At 38.7% G+C, this 26,286-nt stretch overlaps 1 protein-coding gene across 2 annotated transcripts in view; it reads right to left on the bottom strand.

Annotated features, from left to right (window-relative positions):
• Positions 1-26,286, bottom strand: part of TPK1 (thiamin pyrophosphokinase 1) — a 329,713-nt gene that overhangs the window by 122,369 nt on the left and 181,058 nt on the right. For both annotated transcript variants that reach the window (XM_024758048.1, XM_024758049.1), the window contains one exon: positions 25,628-25,774. In XM_024758048.1, coding sequence (XP_024613816.1) covers positions 25,628-25,774 — 147 coding nt within the window. The remainder of the gene's footprint in view (positions 1-25,627; positions 25,775-26,286) is intronic.

Here is a 26,286-nt window from a genome sequence, read left to right as displayed (position 1 = left end):
CCGGACGCGCAGGCTCAGCGGTCATGGCTCACGGGCCCAGCTGCTCTGCGGCATGTGGGATCTTCCTGGACCGGGGCACGAACCCGTGTCCCCTGCATCGGCAGGCGGAATCTCAACCACTGCGCCACCAGAGAAGTCCCAGATGACTGTTTTGTAAGAGAAGACTGGCATTCAATCCCAGTCGCTCTATTTTAGCTTGTACTTAGCATTGTGTTGGCAACAACAGTGCTAAGGGAGTTGGCAACTCACAGAGATTCTAATGTGGTGAGAATCAGCAGGGACTCTGGGGTCTGACTACCTGGAATCGATAGCTGTCCTGCCACTTACTGGCCCTGTGACTTTGGACAATTTTATTAATCTCTCTACATCTCAATTTCCTCATTTGCAAAACTGAGGTAATGATATTATCTGACATCAGAGAGTTGTCGCCAAGGTGAAATTAAGTAGTACACATAAAATGCTCAGATCTGAGTGCATGGCATATAGCTTTTAATAAATCTTACCTATTCCATTCTCATTACTTTATCATGGCGAATGAGAAAATGACCGAGGTAGGTTTAATGTGTGAATTTTGCATTTGTGTGACGAAAGGGGTTCTGCTGTTCATCTTTAATTATTCTCTGATTTTTTCAGATAAGCTAATGGAGAAAACAAAAGACAGAAGACAGGTGACAACAACCACACAGTGCTCTTCTATGAAATACATTCATCTAACTTCTACACTACCCCTGTTCAGCCCAATCCCCATGCTAAGGCCAGTCTACACAGCAGTCTTATGTCACTTTCCCCATATCTCAAGGCTGCTGTGAAAACACAAACCAAATAAGTGGGTAGAGAGCCTACTGCATGAAAGAAAAGCCCATAAAACCCAATCATTACATGTCTTAAAAAATGCCATAATTTTACTGCCTTCTTTTACATCCTAGCACTGCTATAAATTCACAGCAATGCTCTGTTTGGACAGATTATCCTAGCAGCAGTCAAAATCTGAACACTTATCTTCTGACTCTAATTTGAACACCGAATCTGGTATGAGAAGCTACTGGAAAAATGTCATTTTATGGCAATTTTTAATTCTCAATGAATTTTTAAATATTACTAACATAAGTAACACTTTTTTTTTTGTTTGTTTGTTTGTTTTTTGCGGTACGTGGGCCTCTCACTGCTGTGGCCTCTCCCGTTGTGGAGCACAGGCTCTGGACGTGCAGGCTCAGCGGCCATGGCTCACGGGCCCAGCCGCTCCGTGGCATGTGGGATCTTCCCAGACCGGGGTACGAACCCGTGTCCCCTGAATCGGCAGGCGAACTCTCAACCACTGCGCCACCAGGGAAGCCCAAGTAACACTTTTATACCTGCTACTTCTTAGATACTGAAGAATAAATATTTTTTTAAAAACTTCCCAGGGCTTCCCTGATGGCACAGTGGTTGAGAGTCCGCCTGCTGATGCAGGGGACACGGGTTCGTGCCCCGGTCCGGGAAGATCCCACATGCCGCGGAGCGGCTGGGCCCGTGAGCCATGGCCGCTGAGCCTGCACGTCCGGAGCCTGTGCTCCGCAACGGGAGAGGCCACAACAGTGAGAGGCCCGCGTACCGCAAAAAACAAAAGAACAAAAAAACCCAAAACTTCCCAGTCCTTTCTCTCCTAACCTACTTATATACTCAAATAGAATAAATTTTTAATAATCAGGATAATTCTGCTATATGAGAAGCCCGCATGATATCACAGAAGGCAGTGTAGAGTGCACAAAATTAAGGTAAATACAATACTTATGACCTCAGAGAAATCTCATTCTGCAGGCCCACTTGAATATGATGAAGGTCTCCTCACCTGCCCTTTGTGATTAGATGCATTAAGAAAGCACACCATGTCTGATACATTGTCTGGTGTTTCTCACTGAATAGGAAACTTTTAGATTAGTCCAGTTTTAAAATAAGGGGTGATGTAAAAGCTAACAACACTACAAAGTTAGTAGTGATGGGTGAAAAATGTGAAAGAACTATGGCAAAACAGAACGTAAAGCTCTGGACATCTGGGTGCTCAGAGTTCTAGCAGTGCCGGGACAAACTGCTAAAATTGATACATGTCAAGATTTAACATTTCTGGGCTTCCCAGGTGGCGCACCGGTTAAGAATCCACCTGCCTATGCAGGGGTTCAGGGGTTCGAACCCTGGTCCGGGAAGATCCCACATGCCATGGAGCAACTAAGCCCGTGTGCCACAACTACTGAGCCTGTGCTCTAGAGCCCTCGAGCCACAACTACTGAGCACGTGCCACAACTACTGAAGCCACTGCAATGAAAAGCCCGCTCGCCGAAACTAAAGAAAGCCTGCGCACAGCAACGAAGACCCAACACAGCCATAAATAAACAAGTAAACAAACAAATAAATAAATAAAATTTAAAAGAAATTAAAAAAAAAGATTTACCACTTCAGGGCTAAAGTCGAGGTTATGGTAAGTCTTCTAAGCACTTAAAACTTAAATGAATATGGAGTGGATAGTGAGATTTTTTTTTTTCCCTCTAAAATGTAAGCCTGATGAATGATGCTTGAAAGTACCACCAGTCATTTTTATGAGTGCCCAGCATGGCGATATAGGAACATTTTTTTCTGTACTTAAAGAAAGATTTTCTTTGTTTTGTCTTCATAAGGATGGTCACATCCCTTGTTGGAAGAAATATCACCTCTATAAACTTAAATAGCTAAGATACTATCCTTTCTTCCTAAATTATAAAAGCCAACTATGAATATATTTTAAGATATAAAAACATGGATCTGATCCTTCTCAAACTCATCAAAAACAGAAATATAGATCAATGGAACAGGATAGAAAGCCCAGAGATAAACCCACACACCTATGGTCACCTTATTTTTGATAAAGGAAGCAAGAATATACAATGGAGAAAAGACAGCCCCTTCAATAAGTGGTGCTGGGAAAACTGGACAGTTACATGTAAAAGAATGAAATTAGAACAATTCCTAACACCATACAGAAAAATAAACTCAAAATGGATTAAAGACCAAAATGTAAGGCCAGACACTATAAAACTCTCAGAGGAAAACACAGGAAGAACACTCTGATATAAATCACAGCAAGATCGTTTTTGACCCACCTCCTAGAGAAATGGAAATAAAAACAAAAATAAACAAATGGGATCTAATGAAACTTAAACGCTTTTGCACAGCAAAGGAAACCATAAACAAGATGGAAAGACAACCCTCAGAATGGGAGAAAATATTTGCAAACGAAGCAACTGACAAAGGATTAATCTCCAAAATATACAAGCAGCTCATGCAGCTTACTATCAAAAAAACAAACACCCCTATCCAAAAATGGGCAGAAGACCTAAGTAGACATTTCTCCAAAGAAGATATACAGATTGGCAACAAACACATGAAAGGATGCTCAACATCACTAATCATCAGAGAAATGCAAATCAAAACTACAATGAGGTATCACCTCACACCAGTCAGAAGGACCATCATCAAAAAATCTACAAACAATACATGCTGGAGAGGGTGTGGAGAAAAGTGAACCCTATTGCACTGTTGGTGGGAATATAAATTGATACTGCCACTATGGAGAACAGTATGAAGGTTCCTTAAAAAACTAAAAATAGAACTACCATACGACCCAGCAATCCCGCTACTGGGCATATACCCTGAGAAAACCATAATTCAGAAAGATTCATGGGGCTTCCCTGGTGGCGCAGTGGTTGAGAGTCCGCCTGCCGACGCAGGGGACACAGGTCCGTGCCCCAGTCTGGGAAGATCCCACATGCTGCGGAGCGGCTGGGCCTGTGAGCCATGACCGCTGAGCCTGCGCGTCTGGAGCCTGTGCTCTGCAACGGGATAGGCCACAACAGTGAGAGTCCCGCGTACCACAAAAAAAAGAGTCATGAACCACAATGTTCACTGCAGCACTATTTACAACAGCCAGGACATGGAAGCAACCTAAATGTCCATCGACAGATGAATGGATAAAGAAGATGTGGCACATATATACAATGGAATATTACTCAGGCATAAAAAGAAATGAAATTGAGTTATTTGTAGTGAGGTGGATGGACCTAGAGTCTGTCATACAGAGTGAAGTAAGTCAGAAAGAGAAAAACAAATACCGTATGCTAACACATATATATGGAATCTTAAAAAAACAGAAAAAATGGTTCTGAAGAACCTGGGTGCAGGACAGGAATAAAGACACAGACATAGAGAATGGATTTGAGGAGAATGTGAGGGGGAAGGGTAAGTTGGTACGAAGTGAGAGAGTAGCTTGACATATATACACTACCAGATGTAAAATATGTAGCTAGTGGGACGCAGCTGCATTGCATGAGGATATCCGCTTGGTGCTCTGTGACCACCTAGAGCTGCTTGGTGCTCTGTGACCACCTAGAGAGGTGGTATAGGGAGAGTGGGAGGGAGACACAAAAGGGAGGGGATATGGGGATATGTGTATATAGCTGATTCACAGTTATACAGCAGAAACTAACACAACATTGTAAAGCAATTATACTCCAATAAAGATGTTAAAAAAATAAAAGATTCACATATGCGCACCCATGGGTATTTCCTTCTTAAGGAAGATGGTCCTGAAACTATAATATTCAATACTTGATAACTGAATCCCATGAACATATAGATTTACATCAAAACTATCTATTTTCACATTCAATTTAAACATGAGTCACCTTGAGTTATTTTTTAGAATCTAAATGTGAAATGGGGAAATATTATCATTTATAAGGTGTATAGTAAACGTTCTATGAAATATGTTCAGAGTCCTTGAAACAAGCTAGAACTGCACATTTCCTTGGGTAACCATGACTCTGCAAAGATTCAGTATGTTGGATAAGAAAAAAATGAAATTATGATCAAAGTTACATACGTAGCCAAAAAAACCCCACTATGATACAATTTAAAGTACCTTCAATTCCAATTTCTTAAATAAAAATTTTCTTAGTAACTTTAAACAACAAAGCTCTAAGTTTTAAAATGTAAATGAAAAAAGAAAAGAATATCTTCAAGGAACAATAAAAACAATTTAGAATATTAACAAAATCTCATGTTTATTCCAGACTCAAATATCCAACTGCCTATTCAAGATTCCTACTTGAAGGTTCAATGAGCATCTCTAACTTAAGGCAACCAAGGCGAACTCCTATTCCTACCCCTAGTTTTCAGTCTATCCTATTCCTCTCCCTGTTTTCAGCATGTCAGTAATTGGTACCACTATCGACCAAGCCAAAAACTAAACTCATTATTCTATTCAATAAAGGACATCATGAACAAAGCTAGTAGACACATGATGTAATGAGAAAAGATGTATTGTAATGTTCAAAGCTGACAGGGGATTTATCTTTAAAATATAAAAGGAATACTTGCAAATCAGCAATAAAAATTTGACAGTATCCCCAACAGAAAAATGAGTAAAGCAAGCAAGTATATGAAGAGATGCTCAGACTTGTTAGTAATTATAGAAATACAAATGAACACGATGAGATATCACTTGATTCCTATATACTTTATACCCAGATTTGGATAATGTGAAATATTGGTGGGGATATGGGGATGATTTTTAAAGCACACACACACACACAACTCCCCCACACACTGCTGGTTTGATAAAACTGTTCTAGAGAGCAATCAGGCAATAGTTAAATAGGATAAACAAATATCCTATGATCTTGTAATTCTTTTCCAAGCTCTCTCTCTCTATATATACATGTCAAAGAAAAGCTCACACAGTTCTGTAAGGGAATATATGTGAGGCTGTGCATTGCAAATTTATTTGTGGTGATGTAGTTTGGTAGGGGTGCAGGGAGATGCAGGGTTTAGAAGCAGTTTGGTGTCCAGCACTCAGAGTGGATTGGCAAATATACTAGATATACAACACTTCGTGCTATGCAAAGGAAAAGAATCGATGTATACACAGCAACACAGATAGATCTTAAAAACATAATGCTGAGTAAAAAAGGTAAGAAAAAAGGTGGAGGAAGCTTAAAAGCACATTGCTAAGCAAAACAAGCCAGTCTAAAAAGATTACATATTGTGTGATTCCAATTATATGCCACCCAGGAAGAGGGAAAACTATAGAGACAGTACAAAGATGACTGGTTCCTGGGGTCCAGGGGAAGGTGGGGAGTGTGATGAATAGGTGAAGCTCAGGGGATTGTTAGGGTGGCAAAGGTGTACTGTACTGTATTGCATGCATGGTATTGTAAAGGTGGGTACATGACAGTATGGGTTTGTCAAGACCTGTAGAACTTCACAACACTAAGAATGAACTTTATCATACACAAATTGAAAAAATCATTTAGGAGGATCGGGGATTCTGGGACAAAATGCAGAATGTGACAACAGAACCTAACTATATTACCAACGTATGGAATAGCCTCAATAGAGGGAGTAGGAAAAGGGTGCTGACCTTAAGTACTCTGGAAATGAATAGAGTCTGTAAAACTAAAGGCAAAAGGAGCTACATAGAAGTACTGGCCTCTAGCCGATAAAGTTGTTTCCTACAGGGGTACAAGTTATTAACTCTAACACTGCTATTCATGTATAATGGAATTAAATAATTAACTAAATGGATGGTAGATGGTGAGATCCAGGTCTGTCACTGCTGAAGTGAGAGGTTACAGACAAGCAGGAGAAATAAGCTAAAACGATCCATGTGATGATGGATTATAGTTGGAAATATCAGTAAGAACTCATGTTTAAAGTTAATATATATGCAGACAGTTACATACAGAAGTATGTATAAATATGGGTATATATACACAGGTTAAAATACACATCTATACTTCTTTGCTAAGAGGGTCTAAAAAATGACACCCCAGTAGCAGTAAGCACACCTAGCATCCAGATCTTGGTTTCTAAAGCCATTCTGCAAAAAAAAGAGAAACAGAACTCTGTAGAAAAATAGGTGATTCTAAGACTAGGGCAGGAAATATACAAGATGAGCTTGGAATGCCTTCTAGTAGAAAGAAAGGAAGCATGTGTGTGCAGACGTCTATGCACTCACACACTCTTAGGGGCTCTGTCAAAGGAGCACAGGAAGCAAGTGTAGGAGTTTCCAATGGCCAACACTGAAACAATCTGAACAACCAAATAAAGCAGAATTAGAATACAAATCAAAGTATAAAATAAATATTCATGAGCCCAATCTGATAAAAAAATTACCGAATAAATTTTTAAATGGGGAAAAAGAGAGAAATCTCCCACAAAGAATTCCAAATAAATTGTGTAACTACTCCACCCTAATGGAGGGACAGTCTAACTCCCCACTCCTTCCTGTGGGCTGCACACTGTGACTTCCTTCAGAGTACAGATGGAAGGGGGCGTACATGAACCTTATGGTAGGAAAAAACAGACACACAATATTTTAGCCAGGTGATCAAGGTTAACAAAAACAGTCATAAATCACGTTAACAGTAGGCATCCTTGGTATAATGTGATAAAAATGGCACTTTAACCCTGTGCTCTTCCTCTCTAAAACACATAATCTGGTCTATTCATGAGAAAAACATCAGACAAATTCCAGCAGAGAGCCATGCTGCAATATGTCTGACTAAGATTCCTCAAAACTGTCAAGGTCAACAGAAACAAGGAAAGTCGGAGAAAAAACAAGAAAACCTCAAAGAAAAGCATGAGGAAATACAACATCTAAATATAACATGGGATCCAAGAACAGAAAAAGGATATTGGGTTAAAAAGTAATGACATATGAATAGACTATAGACTTTAGTTAACAATAATGAATCAATTTTTGGTTCATTAATTGTAACAAATGTACATTATTAGTAGGTTAATAATGGGAGAACCATGTTCAGTGGACGGGGGTATATATCGGAACTTTCTGTACTATTTGTTCAATCTAATCTGTAAGTCTAAAACTTCTAAGATATAAGCCTATTTAAAAAAATAAGTTATATAAAGAATAAGAAAAAGGTAAAAACAGTATCATTTATGCAAAGCATAAGTGCATACATACACCCTTCCTAAAATAATAATAAAGAAAAAGAGAAAAGTATATGCAACTCATATTATAGACAATATGTAAAGAGCTTTTAACAATATAGAAAGAAAAAAAAAAGGCCAACAACTTTATAGAAAATATGGGCAGTCCAGAGAAAAGAAATGTGAAGAGGTTTTAAAGATATAAAAATATGCTCAATCTCATTTTTAATAAGAGAAATGCAAATTTAAACTACTCTGGGATATTACTTCTCATCTATTCAGATGAGTAGGCTGAGGGGAAATAGGTACTCTTACAATTGCATTTTACACTCTTATGGGGGAGCATTTAGAAGAAACTTTGACCCAGTAATCACACTTCCAGGGATCTATCCAAAAGATACACTGGCAACATACAAAGAGATACATGCAAAAGATTATTCAATCACATCACTGTAGTACTGGCTTAAAGAAAACGAAAACATCAATGGAGTATATAAGAAAGGCTAGAAATAGATCCACATGTACATGGATAACTATTTTTGACAAAGCTGCAAAGGCAATACAGTGGGGCAAGAATAGCCTTTATGACAAATGGTGCTGAAACAACTGGATATCCATATGCAAATAAATGAACGCCAATCCATACCCCACATGGTGTACAAAAATTGAAGCAAAATGGATCACAGATCTAAATGTAAAACCTATAACTATCAATATAAAGCTTCTAAGAGGAAACATAAAAGGAAATCTTTGTAACCTTAGGTTAGATAAAATTTCTTAGATAAAACACCACAAGCATGATCCATAACAGAAGAGATGAATAGACGAGGCTTCATCAAAATTTTAAAGCTCTGCTCATCAAAAGATATTGTTTCCCTGTAGTACTGAGTTTGAATGGAAAGCATAAGTATGAACTCACGTTATCTTAAAAAAAAAATCCTAGCTTTGTCTACTGAATCAACTTAGTAGCTACAAGCACTCCCCTTAGTGGTCTCTATATTATGGTCTCTGTATTAGATTATAGTCTCTATATTATTTCTTACTAAAGAGCCCACTGTAGAAATTCTAAGACTCAGCCAGGAAGTGTACAAGATGAATCCAGGAACATGCTACAGAAACAGAAAGCACGTTATCAAAGACTACTGGATTTATGTCAAGCAGATTCAGGAGCCAAACTGAATATGCTCCCACTGTCCAAAGACAGGACACTTTGAGTAGCAATAAAGATAATAACTATAATGGACTGATTATACCTATCAAATATGATTATAATCATGAACTTAAGGAAAAATACTGATTAATATTGAAGAATGCTAGGGAAGCAACTCGTTATTCTGAAAAATAGTAAATAAAAGAAAAAAGAATTAAGTGTGTATCCTGCCTTCCTTTAAAAACTGTTCTACAAGATAACCTAGTAGCTGATCTGAGGGAAGCTGCTCTTTAAGGAGGTGTTCCAGGCAATAAATAAAGTAGCAATTGTAGAATAGTTTAGTATTACCATTGAGCAACCACTATGGAGGTGAATGATGATTATCAATGGCTAGAACATCATAATAAAGAGACAACCAAATGTTATGATGCAATGTCACCTATTTCAGAAGCATCCCCCCAATTTTTTAATTGTTCTGATCACAGCTCTAGAATTAACTACAAATTACAAAAACACAAAGGAAAAGAGAAAGTATTTAATGATAACTTGCCATGCCATGAACCCAGACTGTGGAAAATTCCATGGAACAAATGACAGTTTCCTCAACAAAAATGTTGAGGGGTGAGGGGTAGAATAACAGGAAGAAGGAGAAGAAAAAGAAAAATAGAGAAGGAGACTTACTGATGAAAAGACACAACAAAAATATTAACCAATTGCAATGCACGGACCTTGTTTGGATCCCTAATCATGTAACAAACCGTAAAAAAAACTTAAAATAACAGAGCGTATGTAAAAATTGTATTTTATCATATTAAGTAATTATTTTTAACTTTAGTCACTTTAGGTATGGTTTTTAGGAATTGCTTTCTTTTAGAGACACATATAAAATATTTTTTAATGGTCATAAAACAATACACATTTTTGTAAAGCACAAACAAAAAGGTAAATTATAATATATTTGGATGGTTTCCTATACGATGAATAGGGAGTCGCAGGCGAAAATGGGATTTGAACCAACAAACCCAAATCAACAATGAAACAAACTGACCAACGAAGATAATGTGCCAGGAATAAGGAGTATGATGAACTCCACCCTTTCCACTTGAATCCCAAAGGAAAGAAACCAAACAAAAGCAAAACAAAATAAAACAAGAAGCAACTCATATACAAGGCCTTATATGTTTTAATTTGCGTGAATATCCTGTGCCGTATCATTCCCAAGTTACAGATGAAGAAACTGGGACTCAAGAGCGTCCCCAGGAGCCAGGCTGTACAAACTAGAGTCAAGACCCAAACCTCCCAGTCAGAACCAGAAGGCCCTCGACAACACCTAAATCTGCACTGAATAACTGACACTTTTCAGACCTAATAAGCCATAGGATTATAGACATCACCTTGCTTCTTCATACATTCAGTTAACTATTCTATGATGAACTATGATATATGTTCTCCTTCTAGTTCCCTTTTTAATGGTTCTGAATGTCTTCCTTTCTTTGAGTATAACTCCTCTCCAAAAGAGCCTGGTTATAATAAACTTCTATTTTGGATATAAATGCAATTTTTCAGGAAAAGAAAGCATCACAGATAAAAGGAATAGAGGATGAGATTTGTAGCATTAATTTACTTTTTTAATGTTGCACATCAACATTTTTATGCTAAGTAGTAAGTTAGAATTTGGTTCGTAAAATTGTTTTAAATGAAGTATGTGTTCAGGAGAAGGTGATTTTAGAGAATTATGTACTATTTGGCTTTGGAAATGAAATTCTTTACTGCAGCCTACTGGATGATACACGTATTAAGTGTTGCTGCTAATAATCTTGTATCCATATTTAATGCTATTCACAATCGTGTAATGAATGTGGCTGCAAGGGCAGAAATCTTTCTATCTAAGAGGTAAGTTCAATGAACAGAACATAAGATCTGCATACTGACCTGTATCTACCGCCAATAAGCCTAGGCTTCGAGCATTGAAAAAGGCCTCAATTTGTCTTTCTCAGGGAGCGTTATAATGCAGTTAACTAGGAGTACAGAGCAGTACATGTGCAGCCAGAGTGCCTGGGTACATCCCATCTCTGCATCCTACTGGCTGCAAGCAACACCTTGAGCTTCATCTGAGAAATAGGGAGAAAAATAATTTCTTCATCCTGGCACATGTTGAGATTCAGTATTAGCCACTATCATAATTTTCACCATTACTGAAGAACTTGGCTACCCCTCATTTGATAATTTCTGTTAATAACTCAATGTGAAAGTCCTATCTAAGAGTACAGCCAGGCCCTGTCCATACTAACTGGTAAGATAACAAGGTATACCAGTATTTGTCTGACCAGGCTTTCTACTGTTCTCCCAAATAAACAGCTCGGCTTCTTTACTGCACAGCTTTGCTCATGTACCTCCGTTCTCTGTCTTCTAACCTCTTCAACTTTTAGTGACCCTTACTCATCTGTCTACTTTTGAGACCCAGCTTAGACATGACCTTTCTCTTCCCACACCTGTCTGTGGTACGTTACGTGCTGCTTCTCTACGCTTCCATAATAGTCTGTATGTATTTGTAATATTGCACTTCTTTTATCTTATTGAAATAACGATCTAAATAGATTTAGCAAAGCTTTTCTGAGAATAACTTATTCATCTTCAATCTAGCAATATACCTGATACAAATAAGTTCTTGTTAATATGTTGGTTGAATGAATACATGAAGAAAACTGTCCAAGTCCCTTTATCTTTCTTAATGCTTGCTCTGTTCCTGGAAATATTTTATATGTGAAATATGCTCAGAAAAAAATATTAAGCTCTATTCATAGCTTTTCAATTACTATTATCAAAATTTCAAAGAGTGCCCATTTCTTAATAGGCTAGCTTCACCCAGGAGAGAAAATAAATCCTTTCCCACTATCCCTTGAGCAGCATTTTTGAACATTAAACTTGAGTGATAAAATAAGACCAATGTTCCATATTCTGTGCCTTTTACCTTGAGGGCTTCTGGTAGGAGTGAAACTGGCTTCCTATCATCAGACAATTGGAAAGGCCAATGTGTATGCAATTAATCAATTCTGAGGCTCCTCTATCAACATGACTTTTTCCAAAAAAGAAAGACTCTGGTTCATTATCATTACTATCTCAGCTATAATAGAATATTCTTCTTCCTTGATAAAGGAAACTGATAATGTCCATTCACTTCTTTCTATTTAAAAACTTATCTACACTCTACAAAGGTAGCAGTGAACCCTGATTCTCTGTTAGAGAAGAATTATGTGGTCTGTACATGTTATGCTTGCTTAATGAGTGTACCTCTTAAAATTGCTTCTTCTACACTGGATGACATCACACTAAGCTCATGAATCATGTAATGGGAAAGAGAATTACGGAAGGGAGAGACCTAAAGGGTCGTTAGACATGGATTTGGAACGTGGCTTTATCGTTAAATGGAAGAGTAACTCTTGACAAGTTGCTGCATATTTTTAAGACCCAGTTTGTTCGTCCTTAAAATTGGGTCCTACTGTCTCCACCTCCTAAGGTGTTATGAGAGCGAAGCAGTTCTCTCATCAGAAAGTGCACAGAATCACCTGAGGAACATTTTCAAAACACACCGTAAGCCACAACTCAAAGAACTACCTTGTCAGAATTTCCAACATGTCCTTTCAAAAAGCTACACATGGATAAATTATGGTACACTGAGATACATACACACAATTAGTGTTCTAAACAGCCATAATAAAAGAAGATGATCTCTATTACTGACTACAGAGCAGTCTCCAAAATATATTATTACTTTATTTTTTTTCTCTTTCAGAATCTGGAAGATTCTGAAAGAGGGTGGTGGTGGTGAAGAGGATAGAAATGAAAGCAAGACCTCTCCTGACAATAACTTTTTATGAAGCTTTGCTTTTGAACAATGTAATTACTTTAAAATATTTTAATATAGTAATTAAAAAATAAAGTCTTGTAACTACAAATAAACTGTGACAAATGAACCTAAGAGTTAAATTTGTAGCATAACCACAGAAAGAACAAAATTTATCATTTCAAGTGACAAATTTTAGACACAATACTCCGACTGGGCTATAATTTAAAGACAGATGGAAAGACCTGCAAAGAAATTTAAAATTTCCTTTAGTAGTTCACCATCAGTGGTAATTTAAATATTATAATTTTGAAACCAGTTACCATACACTATAGTCTAAAACAAGTATGTTATTTCAAACCAGGAATTTTGAGGGAGGGCAAAAGAAATAAAAAATAGAAAATAAAAATAGGTTAACTATAGAAAAACGGAATTCAAAATATCAATACAAACTTGTAATTTATGCATACACACAACTTTTTGCTTGTTTCTAAGTTCTGTTCATTGAAAAATGTCTAGAAGCAACGCCACCATAGTAGCAGTAAGCGTATCTATTATCTCGATCTCAGTTTCTAAATATCATTCCCCATGTTGAAGTATTTCAGATGTGATGAGACATCCGCAATTTAATTTCAAAGGGTCACCTTCCCCCCAAATACATCTGTTCACAGAGGGAGCATACATGATCAAATGCTTTAAAAAATTAGAAATGGGTGGAATGTGTTGCTCATTATACTATTCTTTCAAATTCTCTGGATATATGACAATTTTCTTAATGAGAAAGTTGACTGGGGAGAAAAACATGCTATGCAGATGATTTCAGTGCCGGCTCCTAAATGCACCACCCTCGGGGCATGGAAGATAACTGAAACTGGTTACTTCTCCTTCGTGCTTTTGGAGCCTCCATAAGGTGCAACGCCATTCAGAGAGGGAAGCGGGGATTCTAACAGACAGCAGCTACAAAGCAAAGGGTACAGGACTAGGTTTCAGAAAATCCCTAGACTGTTCATGGATTTTCCACACACTCACAACATTGTTCTACGCATAGTTTCCTCATCTGAAAAACAGGAACAATGTACCTGTCTGCAGGCTTAACAGGGCTGCTGAGAATCAAGTGAGACAATGATGAACGTATTTTACAAACTCTCAAAGCGCTGTTATCACTCCAAAAATATTTCTGGTAATTTTCCAGGCTTCCCGGTACAAAGGTTTTTTTGTTTTTTTTGTTTTTTTACAACTCATGCATGGCTCTCAAGAGACTTCAATGGTAGATTAATACTCAGTATGTCTTCGACATTTAGAACATCCTATCTACTTGACATCTATCAGCAGTGTCTCAGTCCACTTCAGAAGACAACAGGAAACTGGGGCATCGTTAGTGTTCTATTCTCTGTCAAAGTTTAACTCTCTCTTTCGCTCTCTCTCTCCGTCTATTGATCATCTTGGTTATACTCTGCTGTGCTAACTTGGTCCCTGACTCTGATGTATTTTTATAAATGTTACTGTTAAACTATTTCATACCCATCTAAGTCAAATATCCTAATTCTGATCATGACAAAGTTATGAAGGACTAAGGGTAGCTTTTAAAAGACAGCTATATAGGATAGTGGTTCTCGGGAAAAAAATCCTCCCTCTCAGTGAGATTGGGCTTGGAAGAGGTAAGATTCTTGGGGTGGGGGGAGGTGTACGCACATGTATATTACATGTGTTGTATATCTGTGTGTGTATGTATGAGGGTGAGGTACCTCCCGCCATCCCTTGGAAGAGCTTCAAAATATCCAGCGTGAATGTATAGTTTGAAGAAGTACCCTCGAACCCCAGTCCTCCTAGCTTAACTTTATTTGGAAAAGTATTCCACTTTTTCTTCACGTTCAGTTTTGATTGCATTGGAACAAATAAGATCAAAATGCTCCCCAATTCAGGGAGAAAAAGAAATCTTAATCGGATGAGAAGTCATACAACCCAGCTGGGGCTGTATGAAGCTCTTTATATAGAGGCTTTCACCGGCGCCAATCTTCTTCCCAGAAGCTCATTTCATTTCCCTGCTGGTAATGCTCAAATCACTTCACAGTTCATCGATACCGCACTGGCAACGCTTTGTTTTCAATCAAAGGAAGATGCTGAAGCAGTGCTCAATTGAACGAAGTATACGTGACACAGTGTACTTGTGCCCTTGCCACAGAGGACTGTGGGGGGCGATAAAGGGAAAGATGACACTCAGCATCCCATATTCCATGACTTTACCCAGAATTGGATTATGAAAAATAACGATGACAGGGCTGTGACAAACGCTGATGCCATCGCTTCTATTGTTTCACCTGCTCACAGCATTCTTTTGGATTGCATCAAGACTCCTAACCCGATTCTCTGTCACTCGTGGTTGAAAACGAAAAGGCCAACGTCCAAATAAGTTTTTAAACAGTTTCCATTGAGACCGAATTTGATATTTCCTTCCTTGCTGCTTTGGAATCACGGAGGGGTCACCATAGGTTCTTGCTGATGGGCACCTTTCTATAAATCTCCCTGAGTGAAAGACTTCTTTAAGGTCGAAGAACTTATATGTTTACATGGGTGAGTGGCGGGTACCGGGGTTATCATTTCCGGCCTTTACCCTTGAAGCTTCATTGTAACCAGGCTGCTTTAAAACCTACCACCCTGCCACCATCCTCCTCATGTATCTGCTCAAGAGAACTAGCACACCAGCAGCCACTAACAGAAGCTATCGCTCCTCCCCACGTGAGCTTCCAACAAACTAGGAAAAAAGCACGTGCTAAGTAGGAAATAAGTAGATGACGTCAGAGCCCCTGACTCCCAACCTGGGATGCCCAGGCACCCTGTATTCTACAAGGGGAGGCACCAATGAACACTCTTGATAATGGGAACAGTACATTGAGATCATCTAAAACTTCCTATTTATCTGGATTTGGCTCCCACTGGATGAACTACCACTGGATGAAGTATGATCGTTATTATTTCACCTTTGATTAAAAATAGGCGGCTTATGTTTTTAAGGTTTAGAAAATGAGAGAAGTTATACCCTAACGAATTTTCTTTTATGGATAAACTGCTTGAGGCCCATAGGAGAAAAAGGATTTTAAAAAATGATGAAAATAATCCAGATGAGGGAAGTTCAGAGAGGTTTATTTGGAAATTCTGGAGACAGAGAATTTGAGTAGGGCTTTAAAAGAAGAGGGTGACTTCAACAAAAAAATATTTTTGGCAGAGAAAGGAGTGATTGTGGTCAGCTTGGAAAACAGGAGATAGGTCAGTTTCCCTAGGTCATGTAACACTGAAAAGATGACAGACCAGAAAGAGGCAGATGAAAAGCTCTGACTCAAAGCTTCGTGCTGATGCCCAGACCCAGGGTGCCCACGGAAAGGAGAGAAGGGCCTGTCAGGACTGTAGAGCTGGGGGTGGTCCTTCTGCTTGTTTTCGAAGACAATATGGATTTAAAACACATTGCAACATATTTCACCAGTATTTAGTGATATAATTAGTGTCCATAAATGTGTCATCCATCTTAAAAAGGTGCAGCATGGCAGCTACACTTCTGGTCATCCTGGAAAAGAAATAAAGGCATAGTCCCAAACATTCCTCTTCTGGTTTCGTTTTTAACTTGGAAAATGGTCTCACCAAAATAATTTTGTAAGCCATCATTAGTTCCCAGGTTAGTCCAAAAAAGAAAAAAAATTCAACTGCTTATGAGGGAACAATGAAAAAGGGCAAACAATAATAAAGAGAAATATATATCTACCTCCCTTCCCATTTAATACTCAACTCAAAATAATCTGGTTCCTACCTATATTTTACCATGAAAACTGTACCTTATCAAGCCTTCCTAGCTTCCAAACTCATGATATCATTTTTTTTTAAATTCTTGATACCCTTGTTGATCACTCCCTTGCCTCTTGAAACTCTAAACCACCTTCGTTTCAGCGTCACTCTCTTTTTAGTTCTATTTCTTCTCCTTTAAGGTATTCCCTCGAGTTCTACCATCTGCCGTGGCTCTTTACACTCTACACCGTCCTTCCAGGGTGATGAGTCCAGTCCCAAGTTTCTAATTACCATGTATATGATGAATCTCAAGGTACACCGCCAGGTTAGGCAGAATATTTAACCCTTTTAGGCAATTCTACTCAGTTCCCAAAACAGACCAATCTCTTTATGTCCCAAATTCAGCTGATTATCTTCCCATTTTGTTCTGTTCTTCTCACATTCTTTATTTCAAAGAAAGACAACACCCAGTTGCCTAATGCTGAATCCTAGGCATTGCACTGATTCCTCCCTCTGTGTTCCTGCAAAGACTTTTGAACGCACATCCCAACGAACTGTATCATCTCTTCTTCATGCCCATCTTTACTTAAGTTTACTTACTCACCACTCCCTTCTTGGATTTCTGAAGTAGTTGAATGGCTTCCATCTCTTCCCTCATCAATTTATCCTTCACATTGCTACCAAACGATCTAAAATGTTAATCTAACGTCATTAGAAAAAAACACTTAATACCTGAACTTCAATATAAAGACCATCTTCCTGAGAATGCAAACAAGCCCCTCGTGATCTAGAACCTTCTTACTTCTAGCTGCAACTCCGAGGCTCCCCAGGATTCAGCAATTTGGAGATTCCCCCAAAGGTGGCAAGTTCTCTAAGGCCCCCTTGCCTTTTCATATTAAATGTCTTTATTCCTTTCTTTGCCTAACTGCCCATCAGCTAGGATCTCCCTCAGAGACTGTCCCCATTCTCACCACCAACCCTGTGCCCAATCTGGGTTAAATGTTTTTTTCCACGCCATCCTTATAGCGCCCAGTGTTCCCTTATAAGGAGTGTAAATTTTGCTATTTATCCTTCCATCTTTTCCACTAAACTCTAAGTAGTAGAACAGAAGCAATGCCTTTTACTTCTTCACATGCACTGCCCACCACTGTGTCTATCACATAACTGGTGCGTAAAGAATGCTTTTTGCTGAAGTATTCTACGCTATACAACAACAAAAACGGAATCAGCAGAACAAACCTACAAAATAAACCCTTCATGAATGTGTGATTTCACTTCTTAGTTAAAGAAAGTTAGTTTCATTAAACATGGATAAAACCACAGAGGGAAAGTTGCTATAGAGATCTAAAGGGGACACTGGGGTGCTTACAAAATGAGAGTTGTAGAGCTCTGGAATTTTGTGGTAGTACTGCAGATTAAAATTTAACATCTGACTACTAAGAAAGGCAAATACACTGTTCTATAACAGGATAGGGTTTTGTTTTATATTTTTTAAATGCCATGTAGTGGAGGAGGAGGAAAAGCACCCGGAAGGGGACAGAAGAGGAGAGAAGGGGCATAGAAACATTCTCCTAGAAAGCTGGGCAAGGTCTGGAGCGAGGGAAGGAAGAGGGTGCTTAGGGCAGATGTGTGTCTGTGTGCAGTCCTCGTCGAGAAGAATCTGCTGCCCTGGCATACAGAGCAGACAAGCCAAAGAAAAAGAGTAAGCAAAGCAAGGAGCCACTTCGAAGAGTGTTTAGGTTAGACATTGGGTGGCAGGACTTTCCCAGAGAAGGAAGCTTCGGTGGGTGTACGACACAGGAAGGAAGGAAGGGGGGATAGCAATTTGCCCTGTGGAAGAGGAAAGAGAGATTGAGAAGGCTCTGAGTGGCAGGCCATTTACAGACATGAAATGCCTAGCGGTCCTCTTTTAGGCATCGCTGCATGAAATCTACTTCATTTTCAGCATAAATTTTCTTTCAAGGAAATGCTGTGCATAACCTTGGGAAAATCACTTTACCTTTAAGTGTCTGCAATTGCTCATCTATAAAATGATCTCTCAGACTTTATACTATTTACACCAATATTGAATGGTTGTATGCTACTTATAATTTATAAAAAAGATTCTAAGATGCCAAGCAACTACAAAAATTGAGAAGATACAGAGGGAGAATGAAATAATAATCCAAAGAAAGGAATTATATAATTGGATAATAAATAGTGAGAAGATTATCAGTGATGCCTATAGAGTCCCCTCACTCTAAATCACTCTGAGAATCACTTCTCCGGTGTTATCACTGATGAGATGGTGCTGCATGTGTGGACAGACAGATCCAAACCCCTGGTTCTCTGCAGAAACCATCATGTGCACCAAATTTACATCACGAATATTCAGCTTCTTTCTATCAGACTATTAACATCTTTCTATCATATTCATTACCAGCATTTCAAATGTATAATGGAGAAAATGTCAGGACTTTATACAGTAAATAATTGATCTAGTGAGAGGAAAAAAACAAGCAGTAGCAAACATGGCTAAGATCATGAGGAAGAAATATTTACAATGTATGCAGAAGTTCGTTCAACTGAGATAAAAACCAACAGCATTGCTCTGTAACACCATTCTCTTATACATCAGACGCTATAATCCTGAACAGGAATCACTGAACGAGGTTTGGGGTAACACAAAAGACATGGCTTATTAACTCTCGGACAGCTCATTTTTTGGTCATAAATCCTATTAACTTGTATTACCAACTGCCATAAAACTTGGAGATAAAAGATAATTTATGCTCAGTGTACAGAAGCTAATGTTTCTGGACTCCTGAGAAGCACAGGACCAGAAAATGAGAAAGTATGTATGTGAAATCTGGAGCCATTCACACCCTGCATAGTAAATGCGACAAACACGCTCTGAGCACCTGGCTGTCTTCATGGGGAAGACAGCCTAACCCGTCATTGACATCAGTGGGGTTTCATGGCTAAAATGTCTCTCACCATTTTCATAAAATCTCCTGCTCATAAAAGGGCATGATGTCTTATTAAGAACACATTTTTGTGGGGTAAAAGAGGGATGATGACTCTTCGGGGAGGGGCTGTTAGGCATTCTATTTTTAATTTGCTATTTTAAAATGGCAGTTTGAACATCCCTTCAAAGTAAACGCTACCTACTGAGGTTTTCACTCATAATGACATCTGACCCGCAGCAAGTGAAATATGCCAAAATACAATCGAAAAGACATTATCTTCTAAAAAGTCAACCAGCTAAAAACTTCCAGTCTTCCAAATTTATATAGACCTGGAAGTACACTATTGCCTTTTTTTTTTTTAAACATCTTTATTGGAGTATAATTGCTTTACAGTGTCATGTTAGTTTCTGCTGTATAACAAACCGAATCAGCTATTTGTAATTAACAAAAATGAGTCACAGGAAGTGGACTGAAAAGAGAATTAGATGAAAGATTTTAGTCTGCAACAATCTACACAACTTTAACTGAATGGCTCTCGACATACAGGCCTGTCCCAAATGACTAACGTACCCTTAATGAATGAAGGATGATGGTTTATTTACACAACACGGTCTCACGAGAGTCTCGTATGTAGAGAAAGAAACACAGAACATTACAGAAACATTAAGATGAGTTGAGGGTTGGGAGGCTTTTTTTTAGAAAAATCAAGAGAAGCACATTTTAGTTCCATGGTCTAGTGCTATCCCAGCCACTTCACCGTCATAGAGCAAATACAAGCACTAAAACATTTATCAGCCGAACACACAGGTCCCATAAGACATCTCACACCTCCTGCTATTATCTTCAACTTCACACAACCTAGAATTATAGAACCAATTCTAGAACACGCTGTCCTCAAAAGTAATACTCATAATAATTAACATTTATATTGAATTCTACCACTTTTGATATATTTTAGCAAAGTTTGATGGCAATCTCATTTAATCTGTTTAAATAACAAAGATTCTTGTTGTAGGTAGATTTTTTTATAGTTGAGGAAAATGCAGAGTGTTATTTTTGTTTAATTTCAGGATAAAGCCACAAGGTAGGATATACCCTTAAGGTGCATCCAAGATCAATCTTATTTGAAAAGAATACTGTAGAGAATTTATATGCGTGCGTGTGTGTGTGTGTGTGTGTGTGTGTGTGTGTATACACATATGCATACACTATGGATAATGACCAGCCTGTAGACTGTGACTTGTTTTAAGAGTTTGTCATTTCCATCTCAGCCCATTAATCCCATGAAGAAGGAAAGGTAGTGCAGTGGAAAGACTGCTGAGTCAAAATACTGCTGTGTGATTCTTATGATCTGTCCTGCTTGCCTCCCAGGACTGTTATGAAGCTCAAATGATATGCTTCTTGTACAAGTCCCCCAATTACCTCCTTTCTCAAGAATAGCTATTTGATGACTTTCAATTAAGAAGTACATTTAAAACATTCTGAAAGCATTCTTTATCTGTCACTGAAGCAAACCAGATTGATTTCCTTAGTCTAGCACCAAAATATTTGAAAATGGTTTCAATTTACGTTTATGGTATGTCCATCCTGATTGTGACTACAATAAGCCCTATTAACAAGGCACAGTATCCTGTAGACATCCGTCCTGAATATGCACACTACATAATACAGATGCGTACTTTACCACATATGCCAGAGATGAATGAAAATACATCTTACAGAGTCATTTCAGCTCCAACGTTGCGTGTTCCATTTCTAGGATATAGGCCGCTCTGTGCAATAAGCAGCTTTTAATTGATCACATTTCGTAAGTGTATAATTAGAACTGCTTAAAAATATGGTACAGTGTGTAAGACTGATTCGTATCTTAAGCCTCAAACATACTCCTTTTGGCTTTTGCAGTTGCTCTGGGTGCTAACTACTCTCTCACTAAAAGTGACTGAGAAGCAGAGACCTGGGATGTGACCCCTGGGAAAGACGAGCAGAGCCAACCCTACTGAGCCCCCAGAGGAAAGTCTGTGCTAAACATTCTTACTCCTCTCATGCAGTGGAGAGGGTATGGTCTTGTGTGAACTTTCTGCCTCACACACTATGTAACACTTAACTTGATAGGGTAAGGTAATTTTCTAGTTGTTTCAATAAGACAAAATCAAAATGACCAGAGAGAGATTCTAGAGGACATGGTGTATGCAGGCACACTTACCATGATTACTATGTTTGGGGAACTGGGGATTCTACTTCAACGATTAAAGTCTGACATATCATAAATGAAAAAAAAAAAAAGATGATTATGGTACAGAACATAATCTCTGTCTTTGACAGAGACAATGGTCTGTGCTCAGTCGTCTTTCCCGCCCACAGCCTTCCTCTCTTCGACCACCTCATACTGAGCTGGGGCAGTGTAACTGTGTTCCCACCAAAGGTGACACAAGCCACAGCCAGGCCTGGCCTTTAAAAACATGCAGTGCCACTTTTTACAGTAATCTTTTTTCCCCTGCTGACTCAACATGTTCCCAATTGGCTTGGATATAAAATGGAGGATACTGCCCAAACCACACCAGATTTTCCATGAATGAGAAAAAAAATTAAGCTTAATCTCAGTTAAGCCTCTGAGATTTGGGGGTTAATTATCACTGCAACATACACAGGGTAGATTAGTACCCTGGCCAACCGACAACAATAAAAAAAAAAAAAAGCTAGAAAAAAATTAAAGGGAATCTTTCAAAATGCATCTAACATCTTTTTCTTTTTTTCAAAGAATATTCAAAAGCCAAAAACTAAGTTTTGATTGAAAAAGAACACCAATCTACCTTTCACCTTACAGGCATCTGATTTTTACCAAATCAGATGAACGTGAGTTTCAGCTGCTTAGGCCTCCAAGTGTGGAAGGTCATCAGGAGAGCAAGCCTGAGCACCATAGGAGTGTAGAAGGAGACTGCACCACTTCAGCGGAGATTCTCAGAGAAAAGACGAATACAAAGGATACTCCCACGTGAATGCTAGGAAAACTGTCCAGCCAAACCTTGGTTGAGAAGAGGAACAAGTCTTCCTTGGGCATCTGTAATCGGAACTCAAACTCCCAGCAGAATTAGCTTCAAAATACATACCACCGAGATGGTCCAAAAAAGTCCCAAACAAAAGGTCCTAAGTTATTAGTGCCTATAAGTAACTGGGTTGGACGTCCACTCTAAATACTCCTTGGACTCACTTTTATTTCCTTCTATAAGTAATTCCCGCAGGTAAAGTTCCCAGAAATATGAGGTCATAGCTAAAAATCACAAAATACGGAATGAATCAAGGTTACAAAATAGAAAAGCAAAAGAGAACATAAAAGATGACCTATAAAGACTGCAGATATCAGAATTTTTCTAGACTATAAAGGAAGTAGGACAATTATGTTTTAAGAGTTTTTAAAATGTGAGTAAAGGGAAAGCTTGTAAGAGAGATGAATCATGGCAGGAATAGCCTTTGCTACTGAAAGGATGAGTTTAGTAGCAAAATAGAACAGCTGAAGCAGAAGAGTGAAGTGGATTGCAGAGGCGATGAGGAACTTCAGAATGCAGCCCAGAGAGATTAAGACAGAAAGTACAAGAGACAAGTTCTGAGATATATATGATACAATTAGAGGATCACATATATGCTTAATTGGAGTTGCAGAAGAAGGGAGAAAGAAAATGGGGGATGAGACAATATTTGAAAACATAATGGTTGAGAGTTTTCCAAACTGAGGACAGACAGCAATCTATAGATGGAGGAATTCCAAGAAATCCCAAGCTGAATACATTTTAGGAAGTCTACAATTATTCAAAGAAGATGTGGTTTTTGCTATCAGTTAATCTTCTAATTTTATTTTGCAAAAATCATTGTACCCCGTCTAGTTATCTCTTAGCCAGAGTATTTACATAGAGACAAGTTGCAGCTGACTATTTTAGCATTCACAGCATCATAAAACCATTATACAACAATAAAGCTCGACGCTTCACAACGGCAGAGAGCTTCACGCTTCAGAACCTATTGGGAAAGTACAGGTATTTAATAAACATCTAATGAGAAATCTAAGAAGCATATCTGTGCATGTCAGACTGCTAACTGAAATCTTCTAATGACTTCCCATAGCTTATGGCAAACAAGTTCACACTGTAGTATGTAGAGTTCAAGGTTCTTCAGAAGTAGGATCCAAAGTAGTCTTCTGAGTCTGACCTTTCAATATTCTTCATATGGCTGCTCAGAATTACCTGTAGATGCCATAACATGCCCTTCAGCTCTACCTTTCTTTAGTGGCTCCTTCTAACTGGAATGACTTTCCCATCATCTTCAACAGCAGACATCCACTCATCCTTCGAGATTCTGCTGAAATGTAAGCTCAACACAATCTATGTTCCATGAAAGGAAGGGTTTTTTTTTTTTTTTTGTCACTGTTGCTTGCTGCTGTATCCCTAGAAAAGTACCTGACATATAGCAGGTACTCAAGAAATATTTGTTGGGAATTCCCTGGTGGTCCAGTAGTTAGGACTCCAGGCTTTCACTGCCGAGGGCCAGGGTTCAATCCCTGCTCAGGGAACTAGGATCCCACAAGCCGTACAGCAGCCAAAAAAAAAAATTTGTTGAATTAATTAAGTAAATAAAATGTGAGTGCCTCTGTGAAGCATTTCCTTACACACCCATGACCAGATTATATAATCTTTCATCATCTTTATGTACTAACCTTTTGACCTTGCTTTATGTCTGTGTTTTATAAATGTCTTCTTCACTAGACATATACTAGAGAGTAAAGAACACGTTACTATTTCTGTTTTATCTTCAATTGCCCAGCAGTGCAACAGGTAGGTAGCAGGCACTCCGTAACTCTTTGTTGACCAAATAAATGGACACTATGGAGTCTGAAAACCGAATTCTTCAGCTTCGTTTTCACACCTCACAGGAAGTATTCCAGAAAGCAACAGAGCCACGCAATGCAAAGAGCCAGAAAAAAATGCACAACTGGTAAGCACGCATGCCACATTAACCAAACAACAATTTTCAGGTGATGACAAGCTACAGATGATGGACAGCAGATGGACTGAAAGCAAAGCTGTAAGTAGCACATTACAGTGACAGGCAAAAAAGAAAAAAAACAAAAAACTGTCCACTGTCTTCAAAAAATGTTGCCAAACATGGGCTTCCCTGGTGGCACAGTGGTTGAGAGTCCGCCTGCCAATGCAGGGGACACAGGTTTGTGCCCCGGTCCAGGAGGATCCCACATGCCGCGGAGCGGCTGGGCCCGTGAGCCATGGCCGCTGCGCCTGCGCGTCTGGAGCCTGTGCTCCGCAACGGGAGAGACCACAACAGTGAGAGGCCCGCGTACCGCAAAAAGAAAAAAAAAATGTTGCCAAACAATCATTTTTCAAACTGAAATACACTCATCAACCTCATAAAACATGTTTATATAATAAGAATTCTGTTCTAAGCACTACACTGATAGAAAATTTCCTTGATGTTTATCATTGGAAATGAATGACATCATCATGAGAGTGAAATTAACAACCAAGCAACTTATGAACAGTAAAAGCTCAAGACTAAGTGCTTAACAAAATCAAATACAGTTTCCAATTATAACAACAACACTGAAAATATACAAGAATTCCATTTGTAATGTCTGCCAAGCTTTGTGCTTTCTCTGCTGAGATTTATCTCAAGTGGCACTCACATTCAGCGGCTCAAAATGCAAAAATGCTAAATTTAATTCTTAGTGTCAATTTAATTTAAAAACTTTTGTTTTTGTTTTGTTTTGTTTTTCTGAGTACAATGAGGCTTCTCCTCCACCTGTTTCCCATTTAGCCACAAGTAATCAAACACCTCAACTTCACTCACAGTTCAAATACATACATGGGGCACATGTTTTCTCCTTGTGTACGAAAATGCTACAGGTTTTGTGGAAGCAAAGCGCTGACACTGTATTTAATCCTCACTTACCGGTTGGAGCAGGTAGACGAGAGATTCCTCTTGGATTATTATAATTGGCAAAGGTGTGATTCGAGTTGCTTGGAACAAAGTGCTCACTGATGCCATAATCTGGTCAAAACGTCCAGCAAGTCCTCCCAGGGTTACAATCATATCTACCTAAGAAAGCAAAGGAAAACCAGCAGTCACATATTTAAGGACTTTTAAAAAATAAATAAATAAAATAATTAAATAACATCAGACGCTTCCATAGAGCTTTCAGTACCCTATTTTATTAGATAAGCCATGAAGAAATGGCAGACATCATTTGTGTTGTTCAGATGAAGGAATTAAGTCACAAGATTGGTGAGTGGCAGTCAGGTTTCAACAGGTTTTCCCATCTGCCTATTCACCTGGAAAACTAGCCAACTCGTCCTTTAAAACTCTGTTCCATGTCCCTTCCATGTGGAAGTCTTCCTGATTTCACAATTGGTGCCTCTCCCATCCACTCCTCACGGCATCCCTGTGGGCACTTTGATCACCCAACAGTGAGTGAGCCCCCACTAGAACCTAGGTATCTTAAGGACCTATACTGGCTTTTCACCAAACCTAGTAAGTTGCCTAAACTCTCTGTACCTCATTTTTATGTTTACATGTAAAAACTGGATAATAATTACCAATTGAGAGGGTTG

Source organism: Neophocaena asiaeorientalis, unplaced genomic scaffold (genome assembly GCF_003031525.2).
Source record: "Neophocaena asiaeorientalis asiaeorientalis breed wild unplaced genomic scaffold, Neophocaena_asiaeorientalis_V1.1 scaffold206, whole genome shotgun sequence".
NCBI lineage: Eukaryota > Metazoa > Chordata > Mammalia > Artiodactyla > Phocoenidae > Neophocaena > Neophocaena asiaeorientalis.
The sequence above is the reverse complement of the archived record's forward strand: the minus strand, read 5'-3'. Positions and strand labels throughout refer to the sequence as shown.